Raw genomic sequence first — 18935 nt, 5'->3', positions numbered from 1 at the left:
TGGGTCTTAGCAATTATCCAGCATGGTTATTGCATAGAATTTCACCAATTCCCTCCAAACGTCCCACCGAAAACACACAATATGTCAAAACAACATATAGATCTTCTAGGACTAGAAGTTCAAGGATTGCTACAAAAGGACGCAATAGAATTAGTGCCAAATCTACAAAAAAACACAGGAGTTTACTCACTGTACTTTCTAATACCCAAAAAGGACAAAACTCTGAGACCAATACTAGATCTCAGAACACTAAATACCTACATCAAATCAGACCACTTTCACATGGTCACGTTACAAGACGTAATCCCACTGCTCAAACAGCAAGATTACATGACAACATTAGACCTAAAAGATGCGTATTTCCATATACCAATACATCCTTCACACAGGAAATACCTAAGGTTCGTATTCCAAGGAATACATTACCAATTCAAAGTGTTGCCATTCGGAACAACAACTGCGCCAAGAGTTTTTACAAAATGCCTGGCAGTAGTAGCTGCACATATCAGAAGGCAGCAAATACAGGGAGTGCAGAATTATTAGGCAAGTTGTATTTTTGAGGATTAATTTTATTATTGAACAACAACCATGTTCTCAATGAACCCAAAAAACTCATTAATATCAAAGCTGAATATTTTTGGAAGTAGTTTTTAGTTTGTTTTTAGTTTTAGCTATGTTAGGGGGATATCTGTGTGTGCAGGTGACTATTTCTGTGCATAATTATTAGGCAACTTAACAAAAAAATATATATACCCATTTCAATTATTTATTATTACCAGTGAAACCAATATAACATCTCAACATTCACAAATATACATTTCTGACATTCAAAAACAAAACAAAAACAAATCAGTGACCAATATAGCCACCTTTCTTTGCAAGGACACTCAAAAGCCTGCCATCCATGGATTCTGTCAGTGTTTTGATCTGTTCACCATCAACATTGCGTGCAGCAGCAACCACAGCCTCCCAGACACTGTTCAGAGAGGTGTACTGTTTTCCCTCCTTGTAAATCTCACATTTGATGATGGACCACAGGTTCTCAATGGGGTTCAGATCAGGTGAACAAGGAGGCCATGTCATTAGATTTCCTTCTTTTATACCCTTTCTTGCCAGCCACGCTGTGGAGTACTTGGACGCGTGTGATGGAGCATTGTCCTGCATGAAAATCATGTTTTTCTTGAAGGATGCAGACTTCTTCCTGTACCACTGCTTGAAGAAGGTGTCTTCCAGGAACTGGCAGTAGGACTGGGAGTTGAGCTTGACTCCATCCTCAACCCGAAAAGGCCCCACAAGCTCATCTTTGATGATACCAGCCCAAACCAGTACTCCACCTCCACCTTGCTGGCGTCTGAGTCGGACTGGAGCTCTCTGCCCTTTACCAATCCAGCCACGGGCCCATCCATCTGGCCCATCAAGACTCACTCTCATTTCATCAGTCCATAAAACCTTATAAAAATCAGTCTTGAGATATTTCTTGTCCCAGTCTTGACGTTTCAGCTTGTGTGTCTTGTTCAGTGGTGGTCGTCTTTCAGCCTTTCTTACCTTGGCCATGTCTCTGAGTATTGCACACCTTGTGCTTTTGGGCACTCCAGTGATGTTGCAGCTCTGAAATATGGCCAAACTGGTGGCAAGTGGCATCGTGGCAGCTGCATGCTTGACTTTTCTCCGTTCATGGGCAGTTATTTTGCGCCTTGGTTTTTCCACACGCTTCTTGCGACCCTGTTGACTATTTTGAATGAAACGCTTGATTGTTCGATGATCACGCTTCAGAAGCTTTGCAATTTTAAGAGTGCTGCATCCCTCTGCAAGATATCTCACTATTTTTGACTTTTCTGAGCCTGTCAAGTCCTTCTTTTGACCCATTTTGCCAAAGGAAAGGAAGTTGCCTAATAATTATGCACACCTGATATAGGGTGTTGATGTCATTAGACCACACCCCTTCTCATTACAGAGATGCACATCACCTAATATGCTTAATTGGTAGTAGGCTTTCGAGCCTATACAGCTTGGAGTAAGACAACATGCATAAAGAGGATGATGTGGTCAAAATACTCATTTGCCTAATAATTCTGCACTCCCTGTACATGTGTTCCCGTACTTAGACGACTGGTTAATCAAAACCAACACGCTAAGACAGTGTTCACAGCACACAAAATATGTCATACAGACCCTTCACAGGCTAGGTTTCTCCATCAACTACGCAAAGTCACACCTTTTGCCGTGTCAAACACAGCAATACTTAGGAGCGACAATCAACACAGCAAAAGGGATTGCCACTCCAAGTCCACAAAGGGTTCAAACATTTCACAAGGTAATACAAGCCATGTATCCAACGCAAAAGATACAAGTCAAAATGGTAATGAAACTCCTAGGCATGATGTCTTCATGCATAGCCATTGTCCCAAACGCAAGATTGCACATGCGGCCCTTACAACAGTGCCTAGCATCACAATGGTCACAAGCATAGGGTCAACTTCTAGATCAGGTGTTCAGAGACCGCCAAACATACATCTCGCTTCTATGGTGGAACAGTATAAATTTAAACCAAGACCCAGTGCCACAATACGTCATAATGACGGATGCTTCCATGACAGGGTGGGGAGCACACCTCAATCAACACAGCATCCAAGGACAATGGGACATACATCAGAGGCAGTTTCACATAAATCACTTAGAACTGTTGGCAGTATTTCTAGCGCTGAAAGCATTTCAACCCATAATAACCCAAAAATACATTCTTGTCAAAACAGACAACATGACAACAATTTATTATCTAAACAAACAAGGAGGGACACACTCGACACAGTTGTGCCTCCTAACACAAAAAATATGGCATTGGGCGATTCACAACCACATTCGCCTAATAGCACAATTTATTCCAGGGATTCAGAACCAGTTGGCAGACAATCTCTCTCGAGATCACCAACAAACCCACGAATGGGAAATTCACCCCCAAATACTAAACAATTACTTTCAAATTTGGGGAACACCTCAAATAGATCTATTTGCAACAAAGGAAAACTCAAAATGCCAAAACTTCGCATCCAGGTACCCACAAGATCAATCCCAAGGCAATGCTCTATGGATGAACTGGTCAGGGATATTTGCATACGCTTTTCCCCCTCTCCCACTCCTTCCATATCTAGTAAACAAGTTGAGTCAAAACAAACTCAAACTCATACTAATAGCACCAACTTGGGCAAGACAACCTTGGTACACAACACTACTAGACCTCTCAGTAGTGCCTCATATCAAACTACCAAACAGACCAGATCTGTTAACTCAACACAAACAACAGATCAGACACCCAAATCCAGCATCGCTGAATCTAGCAATTTGGCTCCTGAACTCTTAAAATTCGGACACTTAGACCTTACACAGGAATGTATGGAGGTCATAAAAAAGCTAGGAAACCAACCACTAGACATTGCTATGCAAATAAGTGGAAAAGATTTGTTTATTATTGCCATAATAATCAAATCCAGCCATTACACGCATCTGCTAAAGACATTGTAAGCTACTTACTACATTTGCAAAAGTCAAAGCTAGCTTTTTCATCCATTAAAATACATCTTACCGCAATTTCAGCTTATCTGCAAATTACGCACTCAACTTCATTATTTAGGATACCAGTCATAAAAGCGTTTATGGAAGGCCTAAAGAGAATTATACCACCAAGAACACCACCAGTTCCTTCGTGGAACCTCAACATTGTCTTAACACGACTCATGGGTCCACCTTTCGAACCTATGCATTCATGTGAAATGCAATACTTAACATGGAAAGTTGCATTTCTAATTGCTATCACATCTCTAAGAAGAGTAAGTGAGATACAGGCATTTACCATACAAGAACCATTTATTCAGATACACAAGCATAAAGTAGTATTACAAACAAATCCTAAATTCTTACCAAAAGTCATATCACCGTTTCACTTGAATCAAACAGTAGAACTACCAGTGTTCTTCCCAGAGCCAGATTCTGTAGCTGAAAGAGCCCTACATACATTAGACATCAAAAGAGCGTTAATGTACTACATTGACAGAACAAAACAAATTCGGAAAACAAAACAATTATTTATTGCTTTCCAAAAACCTCATACAGGAAATCCAATTTCAAAACAAGGCATTGCTAGATGGATAGTTAAATGCATTCAAACTTGTTATCTCAAAGCAAAAAGAGAACTGCCTATTACACCAAAGGCACACTCGACTAGAAAGAAAGGTGCTACCATGGCCTTTCTAGGAAATATTCCAATGACTGAAATATGTAAGGCAGCCACATGGTCTACGCCTCATATGTTTACCAAACACTACTGCGTGGATGTGTTAACGGCACAACAAGCCACAGTAGGCCAAGCAGTACTACGGACATTGTTTCAAACAACTTCAACTCCTACAGGCTGAACCACCGCTTTTGGGGAGATAACTGCTTAATGGTCTATGCAAAGCATGTGTATCTGCAGCTACACATGCCATCGAACGGAAAATGTCACTTACCCAGTGTACATCTGTTCGTGGCATGAGACGCTGCAGATTCACATGCGCCCACCGCCTCCCCGGGAGCCTGTAGCCGTTTCGAAGTTGATCTGCAACATTTGTAACTTTGTAAATATATCACGTTAAACTACATTATGTACATACATATTCACTCCATTTCATGGGCACTATTACTATAATACACAACTCCTACCTCACCCTCTGCGGGGAAAACAATCTAAGATGGAGTCGACGCCCATGCACAATGGAGCCGAAAGGGGAGGAGTCCCTCGATCTCGTGACTCGAAAAGACTTCTTCGAAAATAAACAATTTGTAACACTCCGAGCCCAACACTAGATGGCGGGATGTGCAAAGCATGTGAATCTGCAGCGACTCATGCCACGAACAGATGTACACTGGGTAAGTGACATTTTCCATATATATACTGATACCATTTATCTACACTTTGCTACTTATGAATATCTGTGGCTAAATTATTAGCTCACCTATGACTTCCAGTTCCTGCTTCACATCATTCCCATCCTGACGTACCTGTTAACCATGTTTAATTTGGTACAAGAAATGGACAGATAATGGATGGTAATAGAGTAGCATGCCTATGTAAGAGAGTGCCACTTGCTGTATTATTCCTCTTTTTGGAGACTCGTAACTGTATTTAAAATGTACTTCTATAACACCTTGGCAAAGTTGTGCACACAATTACATAAAAGTACAGCATAGTTTGTAGGAAACTATTAACAATACTTCAGTTAGACAGACACGATAATTGTGGATCACAGAATTGACCTGAATTTCTAAAAGAACTGAAATGGCCTATGGCCTTTAAGATGGCCACAACAGAATGAGAGAAGTTGCAGTGATTTTAGTGTAAACCAAGACACTTTTGTGTCCACTCTGATGTTTGTAGTTCAAACATCCCTTAAATTTAGAGCTCACATTCTTCTTTAGACTACATCTCTAGATAGATCAAGTGAGAGCAATGGGTACATTGTTAACCCTCAGTTCACATTTCAGTAGCATTCTACACACCTACCTACTTAGGAGCAAATTGAATGGTCTGAGACGGGAGCCATGTGGACAAACTGCATAGTGGGTGGAGGATTGAAAGACAATGGAAAATAAATTGCATTCTGAAGAAAAGGAATGTAACAGAGGTGGCTCCATACGAATATGTTCTGTGTTACAGGTAAGTTCATTTTTAAAGCTATATATGTTTGGTCATTTTGGTTACCACTTGCATTTTAGAGATTCTAAGTATATAAATGATTTAATTATTTCAAGTTTGATAAGGTAACTTCTGCTTTTGTTCCTCAGAGGAAATTGATTTTGACAGCTTTAGTTCTCTTGGATGGAGAGTGGCAGATCATTCCATATTCTCTGCCATACATTGCCCTCCGTCGTTCCTGTTTCTTTGCTATATGTTCAGCTAGTGGCCTTGAGTATATCTGAAATATACCTTTGAAGTGTGCTCAGGTTGTCTATATATTTAGTTAAGATTTTGAAATAGAGCTGCATGTTATCTGCATGTATTTAGAGCCTTTCTTGGCTAGGCAAAAGCAGATGAATGATAGTTTGCAGTCCTGCTAGGCCAAGACCCTTTTGGGGGTTCTGTATTGGACCCAGGTGCAGAACATAAAGGACATGTGTGTCTGCAGCAGAAAGATCATTTGCAAACTGGGTGGGATGATGAATAAACTACTGTGATCCACAGTTATCCCACACATTGATTCAATTGGCATATAATAATTATTTAAGGGTAGAGGGACGGTTAGACTTTATATTTAATGTACATTTTCATACCACCAGGTTGTTTTGCTGGTATTAACAAGAGGCTACAAGGGATGTGGCACTGCCATGCTTGAGAGTAGGTGTGTGGGCTGCATAATGCTGGGTTTTGATTGCTGGGTTTGTCTGTTAACTGATGTGTGTGAGGAGTAAACAAACAAACACTGTGACTAAGGGTGAATGTTTGATTTATTCTGCATTCCGTTGATCAACTGTTCTTTTTGCATTGTTGCCCCAACTGGGAAGGGTGTGCCCAGACGTGGGACCCGTAATCTCTGTGCCACCAGATTCAAACTAGCCTGGTTGAAGAGGGGTTATACCCCGAAACCGGTCCCAGGATGCTTGTTTCTGGTCCAGGGAAGACCTGTTCTGGCAGTTCGGGCTGGACTGTTCCCATGGGGAACAGGGTCAAGACTGATTTGCATATGGCTGGGTCCAAACTGGAATGGCATGGTGAGCAAAAAACCTGATGGATTAAATGTAGATTTGTGACTGGGGGGGAATGTTTGATTTGTTCTGCATTCCGTCTATCAACTGTTCTTTTTGTATTATTGCCCCAAGTGGGAAGGGTATGCCCAGACACGTGGGACCCATGCTCCCTATGCCACCAGATTCAAGCTAATCTGGCTAAAGAGGGTTGATACCCCGAAACCGGTCCCATGATGCTTGTTTCTGGTCCAGGGAGGACCTTGTCTGGCTGTTCGGGCTGGACTGTTCCCATGGGGAACAGGGTCAAGACTGATTTGCATATGGCTGGGTCCAAACTGGAATGGCATGGTGAGCAAAAAAACTGATGGATTAAATCCAGATTTGTGACTAGGGGTGAATGTTTCATTTGTTCTGCATTCCGTCCATCAACTTTTCTTTTTGCATTGTTGCCCCCAAGTGGAAAGGGTATGCCCAGACACATGGGCCTGTGCTCCCTATGCCACCAGATTCAAGCTAGCCTGGCTGAAGAAGGGTGATACCCTGGAACTGGTCCCAGGATGCTTGTTTCTGGTCCAAGGGGACCTGGTCTGGCAGTTTGGGCTGGACTGTTCCCATGGGGAACAGGGTCACGACTGATTTGCATATGGCCGGGTCTAAACTGGAATGGCATGGTGAGCAAAGAAACTAATGGATTAAACCCAGATCTGTGACTGGGGTGAATGTTAGATTTTTTCTGAATTCCGTCCATCAACTGTTCTTTTTAGCTGTGTGTGAGGAGTCTTGCACGGGTAACTGGAAATTTGGCATTTTGTGAGCATGTTTGGATGGTTATTGAGTTTTATCTAATATAGAGTGCTAGTAGTGATGAAAGCATGGTTTTCAAAAGTGTTTAGAAAACTACCTTTAACAGAAAGGGGCCCTTACTCCCCTAACAAAGGATTAGAGTCTTTAGAGTCCTTCTGGCTCAAGGAGCAAACACTTTGTGTTGAGAAGAAGAATCTCCTTTGAGCAGGTGTTCAAAAATGAGACTGAAGAAAAATCTGCTGCAATGTCAAGGTTCACATAGTCTGGATGACAATCAAGGTGACATGGATGAACATCAGATTTACAATTATGGCAATTTTTATATGGTCCTTCAGTCCAATGGGTTGGATAATTCCCCCGATACCAGGTTGAATTAACTCCCACTCACCTGATCAGGAATGTATGCTATGGACAGTTTGGGCAGGGCAGTCACTGCCGGTGTTACTCTTCGGCGACATGCTTGAATGAGATTCACAAGTTTTTTCAGGTGATGTCCAGGCATCCCTGATGGACATGCAGTTCAAATGGACTTGTTTGTTTGGTGACAAAGCAGACTCAACGCTACAGTACTTTAAAGAAAACAGGGTAACAGCACTGTCTCTTGACCTTTCTGAACAATAAGGCAGTATGCCCAACAGTTCTGTCCCTTTCTGGGCTTAGGCAGAGGTCCAACACAGACAATGTCACAAACCACCAACGCGACAGCAGACCTCCACATCCTTCTGAGGCCAAGGTGAGGGATCAAGCCAACAGTTTCCAAGTCCCCAGGGCCTATGCACTGCCCATGCCTACCCCCTTGCTTCCACCACAGGCACAAAACAGATTTAACTTGTTCCCCTTGGTAACAAGTGTGGTAGAGCATCACATCTGATCAATAAGTGCTACAGATTGTCAGACGAGGATATGCATTACCATTCCTAGCTGATCTGCTAAATATTCTTCCTGTCATAGACCATACTTTAGGGAAACCTTCTGTCCAACCTCCAGCAGGAAGTTCACTCTGCTTCAGTGCTAATCCCATTATTTCTTGGTGCCAAAGGATGGAGGTATTTATCCTATTTTAGATCTTCATCCTCTCAACTTCTTGATCAAGAAAGACAAATTCAAGATGTTTTCACTGGCCCAAATGCTATTTACCCTGGATCAAGGCGACTGGATTGTGGCGTTGGATTTGTGGTCACCTGTTTTGACATAACTGCCATGCATTCCCACAGATGTTACCTGCGGTTCAGGGTTGGACAGAACATTGTCATTTTGATTGAGCAGTCCAGTGCCCTTCAGTTGTTCACAAAAGTGATGGCGGTGGTCACTACATATCTTCTGAGACTGGGAATACCAGTCTTCCCATACACTGAAGAGAGGCTCGATACAGGCAGCCAATTGTAGACAGCCAACTGATGAAGGCAAACCTCTTCACATCTTAGGAATTCTCGATCAATGTGTTGAAGTCACACCTGACTCCTTCCCAGAGGCTCCCATTCATCGGAGCTGTTCTAGTTGCAATGCCTTTCCATTGGCTTAACGAGTCCAGGACATTCGGACTATGGACACGTGTTTCAGGCCCTGTCCTGGGTCTCAGAGAGAGCAACTCAAAGGCTTCTTGTCCTTGTCTCTTTCTGCATCCTACTTATGGAACATACCAGATGGAACATGCTGACTCTGCTGTGGGATCTGAAGGCTCAGTACCAAGGGATTCTTTCCAGGTTTCTAAAGGAGAATACAAAAGATCTGCTGTGGTGGCTGCTCAGATACGATTGGACCAAGAGCTTCTCTTTGCTCCACCCAGAGTTGACAATTGTGGCAAATGCATTTTTGATGGGTTGGGGAGTTTATCTAGGTGAGGTGAATATCAGAGGATTCTGGTAGAGACCTGGCTCCATATCAGCCCGTTGGAATTGCAGGTAGTTTACTTGGCATTCAAGGCCTTGCTACCATCCATCTAAGAGAGGCTGGTTCAGGTTCTCAAAGACAACGCCACAGCCATGTGGTACTGCAATAAATAGTGCGCAGTTGAGTTCTGGGTGCTGTGCCGGAAGGTTCTGCGCCTCTGAAACTGGATGAGTCATCAGGACATTTCCCTGATGGTCAACATCTGGCAGGATCTTTGAACACTAGATCCGACCAACTCTGTCAGCAATGCTAAGTGGATCACGAATGGCAGTCTCACCCTGAGGTGACGCAAAGCATCTTCCAGCATGGGGGAGAATCCCGACTCAATCTTTTCACTACTGCAGAGAACAAACACTTTTCAAGCTTTTGCCTTCCCTCATTTAGCTTTTCTGCCCACAGTTCTTAAGAAAATCAGGAATGATCTTCCCCAAGTCATCCTAATGGCTCCGAATTTGGCCAGAAGAGTGTGGTACCTGGAAATACTGTACATGAGCATGTGTATCCTTCTCGGACTGCCACTTCTTTTGCAGCAGCAGGGAAGAGTGCTGCACCCAAGCCTGCAGAGTCTATGCCTCCTTGCATGGAGATTGAGGGGCGAAAGTTGACTGCATTCTATCTACCACCTGAGGCTGTAAATGTTATCCTGCTGTCAGATGTCCCTCTAGAAAGTCCATTTGCACCAGGCTCCTGGACAAATCTGTCCCCTGGTGTGGAATCCACAACACCGACCCCTCCCAAGCCAAACTGTTGGATGTTTTATTGTTTGTTTTGTCTTTGCAATAGCATGGTCTTGCAGTGGGCACTATTAAAGGATACGCGTCGGGCCTTTCAGCGTTATTGAGCTTTCCAGACAAACAGTCCTTGTTAACTCACCTACTGTGATGTGGCTCATTAACTGTTTAACACAAATGTTCCCTCCCACACCGTTTGTGATTCCACAGTCCAATCTTAATGTGGTCCTGAACATTCCTCATGTGTACATCCATCAAGCTAATATACAGCTGCTCGTTGAGACTTGTGACTTTCAAACCTGTCTTCCTCTCTGTGATCACTTCATAAAATAGTGTGAGTGAGCTCCAGGCTGTCTCAATGCAGCTGCCCTTCACACCTTTCTCTCACACAACCTGGTGTTGAGGCCCCGGATGGCCTTTTTGCCGAAAGTTGTGACTTCTTTCATGCTGAAAAATCCATCTTTCTTCCAGCATTTCTTGCCCTGTCCCACCCCTCAGAAGAAAAAGACAGATTAAGTGGACCCGAAAGGGTCTTATTTTTTGCATCAATCATACCGAAGATTATTGAATGAATGATTAGCTTTTTGTAGCGTTTTCTGGGCAAAGAAAGGCAAGGCTATTCAAAAATAAACTCTGTCAAATGTGGATAGTCTTCTACATTAAGATCTGCTATGCATTGCCAGACAAAAACACCTCATGATGGCCTGGTGCCTTTTCTACGAGGGCTTAGACTGCCACCACTGTGTTGTCAAGTGAAGTGTCTGTCAGGCTGCACATGGGCATCACTCACACTTTCACAATTGACAGGTCCAGTGGGAAGGGTATTTTGCCCATTCTTTGCTGCAGGACTTTTTGCTCTCAACCCATTCCACAGATCCTCCACTGTGAGAGGTACTGCTTGCGTGTCTATTGCAAAGGTGAGAAATCTGCATTTAGATGTCAGAAGAACAAGTTATTTACCTTTGGTATTGCTCTCTATAACCACAGATTCCTCATTGCCCTCTCACATCTCCGTTCTGTCAAGTAATCTCTTTTGACCATAAAAAAGAGTCCCATACTACAGATCTACACACTGGTACCAACAATTGTTTTTAGGTCCTCATTTGAGGATGCAGAAAGAATCAAGCCAGAAACTGATGTTAAAGCACAGGGATGGCGATTATGTGCGTCTGTGCTCTACGTCTTCCGGGACAGAAAGAAGGCAGTGCAGAGCTGGACAGTGCCACCTACCATCATGCAGGAGCTGAGAACATTTCCAGATCTAGTCTGGTGCCTGCTGATAGACATAAGATGAGGAATCTGCAGTTAGTGTATCCACCAGAAAAAGTATTACTCAAGGTAGGTTACTTGTTCTTCTTGGATCTGAAGCCCAGATATAAGACTGGAATTATGGTGGTTAGTAGACCGTAATAGTCATAGAAATAAAAGGAGTAGTGTTTATTATTTACTAAGTGGTAATGAGCAGCCTTCCTTCAGAAGTGCTCATAGTGAGTAATTACAGTTCTGAATATTTTGCAGGCAATCTTACATTTCATCCATGAAGTCCAGTAATTGATGGCCTGTAAACAGTTGCTGTGATTGTCTGATTTATTTTGGGCAGTGGAAAGAATTTAAGAGGTTCAGTTGTCTGTATACATATAGTAGATGTTCTCATTTGAGCAATTATTGGTGTAACAGTCTTATTTCATTCATCTGGAAATCCTTCTGGGTAATTATATTTATTTGTAAAAGCAATCCCTAATTGTTACAACAGCCAACAAGCGTTTACCCCCTTTGGTACTGTAGTTCCTAGGAATCTTTCAATGAGAAGAAAAACAATGAAAATCTGTGGAAAAGTGCCACTCTAACCGAAATTTGGAACACACAAACACACTGGTAGTAATGTCAGTTGTGGAAGTTGTTTGTCTAGTCTTGTGAAAATATGACAAAAAGTGATACAAGGGAATTCCTGGAAAAGGACATGGGGGGAGTTGAAGGGGGATATACCAAGCATTGTTAATGCTCAATTAAATTAACTCTACAATGTTATTGCGTAAGAAACCATTGTGAGAGGGTGACATCCATACTGGGGGTGTTGGCCTTAGTTGGAAATTGCGTACAAAGTTATTTATACCAACGTGAAGTAAAATAGGAGTTTCATCTGGTTAAACATGAATATAGAGATGGCCACTGAAAATCAAGAACGACGTTTCGGGTTAGCGTCTTGTCCTAGGATTATACACTACGATGACTTTTCAGTGATTGGAAAGTCAGTTTGGCAATGGAATTGTATATGGTAGCTGTAAAAGTCTGTGAAAGAAACTTGGTTATCAGAGCAAAACACATTTGCTTCTCCTAGAAATATTACATATACCCCAAATGACATACACAGTTAGAAAAACCGTAAAATCCATACATACATACCACCTAATTACATCTAATTCACTGATTCTTATCAACCTGACATAAATACAAGCAATATCAAATTCAAGATTTCTTCACAGTAAAACTCATCGAAGGTCACAGCACACTATCCCATACCTATTAAAAACATTTGGAAATAAATAAATTACCCAAGGAATACAACTCCGGGTAAAATATTATAAAGTGCAATATGCAAGGTCTTACTATCTCATTCCCACGGTCTTGCTCAGTCTAGTTCCTAATAAGATCAACACAAGCCTATCTGATAGGGACAAAACTCAGTAAAAGGTCACAAACCAGTATCACTGACCTATTCCCCTGCCTCTTGGTCTTAATGAACACTGACATGGTAAAATAGTATAAGTAAAGTTCTCAAAAACAGTGTCGCACACAGTCCGGGTGAACCTGAACCTGACTCCTCCGGTCTCATCTCCTAACCATAGGGCAAAAAATGTGAACATGCGAATACATTTCCCCAAGAATCATGCAGCCCTCTAGCTGTCCTGCGGCGGTCATGCTGACATGCAACTGTCATGCAGTCAACTTGCCCTAGCTCATGACTCACGACTCCATCCTTGAAGAGCCAGCGAAGCAGTGGGCCGAGAGGTGAGTGAGTCAGCAGGTAGAGTGGGCATAGTAGTGGTTAAGTAGCAGTAATAGCTGGTCTTCCTCAGAGACGCTCCTGCGCCAGGAAACCACAATCTCCTGACCCCAGTCTCTCGAACACCTCCTTTCATGCTCCTTTGCTCCACTCGCACCGGCCGCACTCAGTCCACGGTGTCTTTACTGGGGCACTCTGCACCCAAGCACCGCGCTGCCCCATGGCGTCTCTGCCTTTCCACCTTACAGCACGTCACCGCGGAGACTGTATTGTGGATGGATTCAGGACAGAAAGCGCCTTAAAATGCTCAAGAATTCGCAATAACAGGCTTGCATTCAGAATGTTTAAGCCTGCAACCACAAGTTAATGAGACCTAGGCTACAAACGTAAGTAATATTAAACATAATGGTGCAAAGAGGTTACCAGATAAGAATAATAAATAAGTCATTTCAGTTGGTTAATAGCCAGTAGTTTAACTCCACATCTTTATTGAGTACAGATATAACTGACTCAGTATTGAGGATCCAAAGACAGGCTCTTCTTCCTAGCAATAGCTCATGGTGTCTTTCTCGGCTTAGTTTTCGGATGTAGTCAATCCCCCAAAAAAGATTCTCTTACAGTTATGATATTTTTTGGAGTGTTCAGTAATTGGTCATTTAAAATGTTTCTTTCGAATGTTCTGAAAGTGCTCCTCTAATCTCTTCTATTTCCAAATGCATGTAGGAGGATGTAATTAACATAGGTTGTATGGCAAGTAACCAAATGGTTGATTTAATGGGCCATTTTGTAGGAGTCATAGATTTTGTTTTTGTGCCCACTCAGTTTACAAATGGAGCACTATTGAAATTTAAAAAGTCTGTTAGATTTGTGAAACAGGTTGTTTGTTTTGTGAGTCTTGGAATGAAGATTGCCATTGTGTGTTTTTAAGGTTGTTACCTCTCCTAGAATACATACAAGATTAGTCAAAACAATGTAATGTAGGTCAGGATTGTTGAAAAGACGGTACCGGTGTTGGTGTAGGCTTTTTCTTATTGTTTGATTGCCTTCATGGAATATAGTTGTAAATTTGATTGGTCAAGATTTCTCTGGTGTCTTTCTTAAATCGGTCAAGAGGGATCTCCTATCTCTTTGATTTACAGCTCTGATGGATACTAGTAATCACAGATCTGACATCTTTTTAATATACCCAAGTTCTCAAACTGGATCCAGAACCTTTTAGAGCAGAACTCCTGCATGCCAATACATGGCATCCTCAGGCCCTGTGCAGATGTTGTTCCGCTCTGGAACCACATGGAAATGCCACTGATGTGTTTGCTGACATCAGTTCCTTTTTGTTCCACTTGTTCAGAAGCGGGAAAAGAGCTTCTCCTTGATCTTTTCAAGATCCCTTCTCACAAAAAAAATTACAGTGTGCCGAGGAAAATGGTCCCTCCTAAAATGGTTCAAGCCATGTAGGCACTGTTGAAAACAAATGTTTGTGACAGTGCCTCACAAAATGTGTCTGTGGTCAGAGCATGATTTCAAGACCTATGATGACTGCGGCAGATGAGTATGAAGGCCAAATGGGACAGCAAGGTGAAGTTGTATTTCGCCAATATTGGAAGACTCCACATTGTCGAAAAGAAGGTCTCATTACCGCTCCCGAAGTTGTTACCTCGCAGATCACCATGATCACAATTAAAGTCTTCTGAAAGTCCAAGAAGTCGTCTAAAAAGCTTAAAGCAGGAATCAACCCCTTCGTACCACTTCAACTGCAGAGAGGCCACCAAGGCATCAGCATGTCACTCCCAAGAGCCTATCCCAGTCTATCCCTGATGCAACCTGAAGTGGTATTCTTTAGAGACACAGTTTCAGCACTTTACAGGTTCCCTCTGACGGGCGTTTGGACCACAGGGGCCTACGGTTGGATTTCCGACAGCAGGTCCTTCCTTTGTGCTGTCTGTGACCCTGGAACCAGCTTCAGGTTCGGCACCAGCTCTGGTGTTGACTTTAATAACTGCACAGGTTCATTTTGCATCAACTCTGGGTCTGATTGAGACGGATTTACAGCCCATTGTACTTTTCGACTCCAAGCAGAATCCATCACAACCTCAGTCGACGCCGGACCCTGCCTGCATCAGAGTGCAGTCTTCCAACAAAACTTTGATAATGATACTTAACCCTTACCATGCAGTAGGGCCCAGACATTGCACAATTTCTTCAACACTGATTCAGACAATAACTGTTTTAATGGAGGGGATTATTTTGTTTGCCAATATGATGAGAAAAAAAGTGGTAAAGTGCCAAGAGTCCTACAGCCAACAAAAAGTAGGTCGGAACAATAGGAAGAGGAAGGCAAAAAGTTTGGGGATAACCCTACAGAAAGGGCCATTTCCAACCCTCCAACAGCAAATTCATGCCAACTTCTCCCACTCCCACCTCCCCATTCTGTGAACTGGGCTCTTTTTCCATCTGAAAAGGCCCCAATCTTGAGATCTGCCTGATGGTTATGCTAGTCTGTCAATGGGCTGTGTATCTGAGTGCACGGACAGCCTAAAAAGGCAACTGACATAAGTGCACATAGATAGCGCATATATGTGCTCTGTTCATCTCTTCCAGGGTTGAGCAACATTGGCTGGAAGCCCCTCAACCCCTCCTACTGGCGCACAAATACTTTACACATTGCTTTCAATTTAAGCCTGGCTGCTGTAGGGCAAGCTACCAGGTGGTGAGCACAGGTTAATTTGGGGTTTGCTTGTGCCTTGCCCTGACTAGGATTGTGGTTGCTGCTTGACTAGGGCTCACACCTCAGTCAGGCGGTAACCCAAATTCTAACACTACCGAAAAAGACCCTTTCCATCCGATCATCCTTATGCCTGCCAAATTTCAACAAAATCCATTCAGCCATTTTCCTGCTCTGTCTGTCTAAAAAGTCTATGGAATATGCATTGATTTGGGACCACCCTTTTTTCTTTGCACTCCCTTAACTAATCACCACAAAACGTTGCATCAGCAGCCAATGTAGAAAAACCATTAGCTATACAAAGTTTTGTGGAGATTCGTCAAATGGTGTCAGTTATTACCAGTCAAGATTCTGAGGAATTACTATCTCTCTGATTATATAAATATATGTGTAAATATTTGCACACATATAATGATGAGGAAAGCTGAACTTGTAATTATTTAAAAATAGGGTTTAATTTATTTTTATGTAATTTAATGAATAGAATGAATACATAAATATATTTCAAATTTTAAAATAATATACCAATACATATGTAACGTAAGTTATTTAATGAGTTCATATTGGGGTATTCAAAATTGTAATTAGCTAATGAAAGGTATAGATTATTCTTAGCATTTAAAAAAAATACATTTATAAAAACGTGTAAGATGTTTAAAAAAAAGGAATATATTTTATAATTCAATGTTTGGGTTTTGTGGGTGGTAAGGGATTTTTAGGCTTCGAGGGTAGGTAGTGTATAGGGGTAGTATTGTATTTTTGGGGTACAGAGTAGGTAGTGGATAGGGTTATTAAGGATTTTCTAGGGTTCAGAGATGAGTAGTGTATAGGGTTAATAAGGATTTTTACTCTTCAGGGGTGAGTAGTGTATAGAGGTATTAAGAGAATTTTAGGGTTCAGAGATGGGTAGTGTATAGAAGTAGCAAGGGCTTTTTAGGGTTCAAGGCGGATAATGTACTGGGTTAGTGACAGGTTTTTAGCATTCAAGGATAATTATATTAAAACAAAAGTTATAATAAATTACATAATAAAAAATAATTATTGTAAAATAAATAAATATTTAAAATGAAATCACTAGTTTAATATGTCATCGTTTTAAATTGCATTTAAAATTAATTAAATACCTAATGTATAGTTATACACACTTGTATACATATTTTTAAAATCTATATGTGTGTATATGAATATGCCTTTATATACAATATATATGAGTGTGTGTGTGTGTGTGTAAAACAATTACACTTAACAACTTACTTGTGATGTACGGACACTTCCAATATAATGCACTGTCAAGTAAAGCTCTCAATGTAAGGGCTTATACAATGTAATACCTGCAGTGTAATGACCCATGAAGTTGAATACTGCAAAGTAATGGCATACATCCATTTTAGAGCACATCCTTATACCCCTCTTGATGCTTCCACTATAAAGGATTGCTAAGCTGTCTCACTCATCAGATTGTGTAGATTTATATTGTAACTTATTCTGGGTGTATTCTTAGTCAAGCAGTTTGTGGGAAAATGTGTCCATCTGAGTAAAAAAGTACTTACCTTTTGTAATGTGTATGGAAAATGTGTATCACAAAAAACATTTCCATGGATCCCTCACTACCCTCCTACCTTGCCTGTCCAGAAACTATGATAGAGTTATTCAGAAACACCTATTTCTGCATTCTGTCTCGCATCTACCTTCTTAATTGGTGTAATTCAGGTCTTGGGCAGAGGCAACCCGTTTAAGGAGCAGCTCCCGAGAATGGCTATGATGCCTTTTGGAGACTGATTAGGAGTATAGAAACGTTGTTGTCTTCAGTCTTTTGCCTCAAAATATTTCCAAGTTCAGTAATGTGCTGGAGATTCCATTTGAAAAATCCAAGGTGTGTAACTTGTACTTATTTCTGAGCAAAGATGTGTATCTGTTTATGATTAATTTTGAACTGATTAATCCTTTTGTATGATGTGGAGTAATGGTTCTTTTCCTGATTCCAGGTTCTAAATTGGTACCCTTCTGGAGTTGGCTGGAAATGGGCAGAGACCTCCTTTTTATACGACTGAGGTACTTAACCAGGGCCTGGAGAATTGAAACACTGGATAAAAACAAGCACAAAATAGTGACAGATGCCAAAGTCACGGACATAGATAGCCAAAAGAAAAACTGTTAACTTGAAGGGGCAACAGGTGCTCCGTATGTCTGATGCTGCTGTTGTTCATTGTATGCTGAAATTATTTTTTGTATTAAATACACAATGCCCTGATGAGTTGTGTACAATTTCTTTGTAGGGTAAATGACACATTTAAGTATGTGCCTCCTTTTATGTTACTTGATCACTGAAAGCATATCCTCAAATTTTTGATTGGTTTACTCCTGTATGAAGAAGGGCCTTATCCTCATTTTCGTATTAGTGTTTTATGTTTGCTTCTCTTACTGTTGGTTCTAACTGACCACATTACTATTCACATGTTCCAAAGCTGGCTTACAGTTAATAGAAATACCTCTGCTGACCTAACATGGAATATCTGTGCACATGCCAGACCTAATTTCACAACCCTACAGCCTTACATAGACAACACAGTCCAGGCCAAATATAAGGACTGACCCCCTAAGTCCTAATATTTCTGGAACTCTCCGCTGCCTTCAGCACTGTCGAGCACCCCACCCTCATCCACACTGTGAATTCTCCAATGAAATTCACATGCAGATCTTTTTGCTGCTTCTGTTTCTGCCTGTCTGACAGACACCAGTACATTGACATGGGTACCTCCAGGTCACATAAGCTCCCTGTCACTTGTGGAGTTCACCAGGATCTCATCCAACCCTGATCCATACTGTTAGATCTCCAATGGGATTCAGAGGCAATTCCCTTCTCCGGTTTTAGTTTTGCCTATCCAACGGACACCTGATCAATCAAATGTGTACCTCAGATGCTTCTTGTCACCTAAGGGCTATATGCTGACGCCATTCATCTTCATCTTCAACATGGAGCCTCTACTTAGCATCAAAACTTCACCAAAACAGTAACAACACACAACTGTACGTGAAAGTTTCCTCCATTCCATGATTTCAGTATTTC

At 41.7% G+C, this 18935-nt stretch overlaps 1 protein-coding gene across 1 annotated transcript in view; it reads left to right on the top strand.

Annotated features, from left to right (window-relative positions):
- The window catches only part of ALG5 (ALG5 dolichyl-phosphate beta-glucosyltransferase), a 160687-nt gene extending 142568 nt beyond the window's left edge, over positions 1-18119 (top strand). Inside the window, exon 10 of the mRNA XM_069205519.1 lies at positions 17854-18119. Coding sequence (XP_069061620.1) covers positions 17854-18026 — 173 coding nt within the window. The 3' untranslated portion in view covers positions 18027-18119. The remainder of the gene's footprint in view (positions 1-17853) is intronic.
- The last annotated feature ends 816 nt before the right edge of the window (positions 18120-18935 follow it).

The sequence above is a fragment of the Pleurodeles waltl genome, chromosome 8 (assembly GCF_031143425.1).
Source record: "Pleurodeles waltl isolate 20211129_DDA chromosome 8, aPleWal1.hap1.20221129, whole genome shotgun sequence".
NCBI classification, from domain to species: Eukaryota; Metazoa; Chordata; class Amphibia; order Caudata; family Salamandridae; genus Pleurodeles; species Pleurodeles waltl.
The sequence above is the reverse complement of the archived record's forward strand: the minus strand, read 5'-3'. Positions and strand labels throughout refer to the sequence as shown.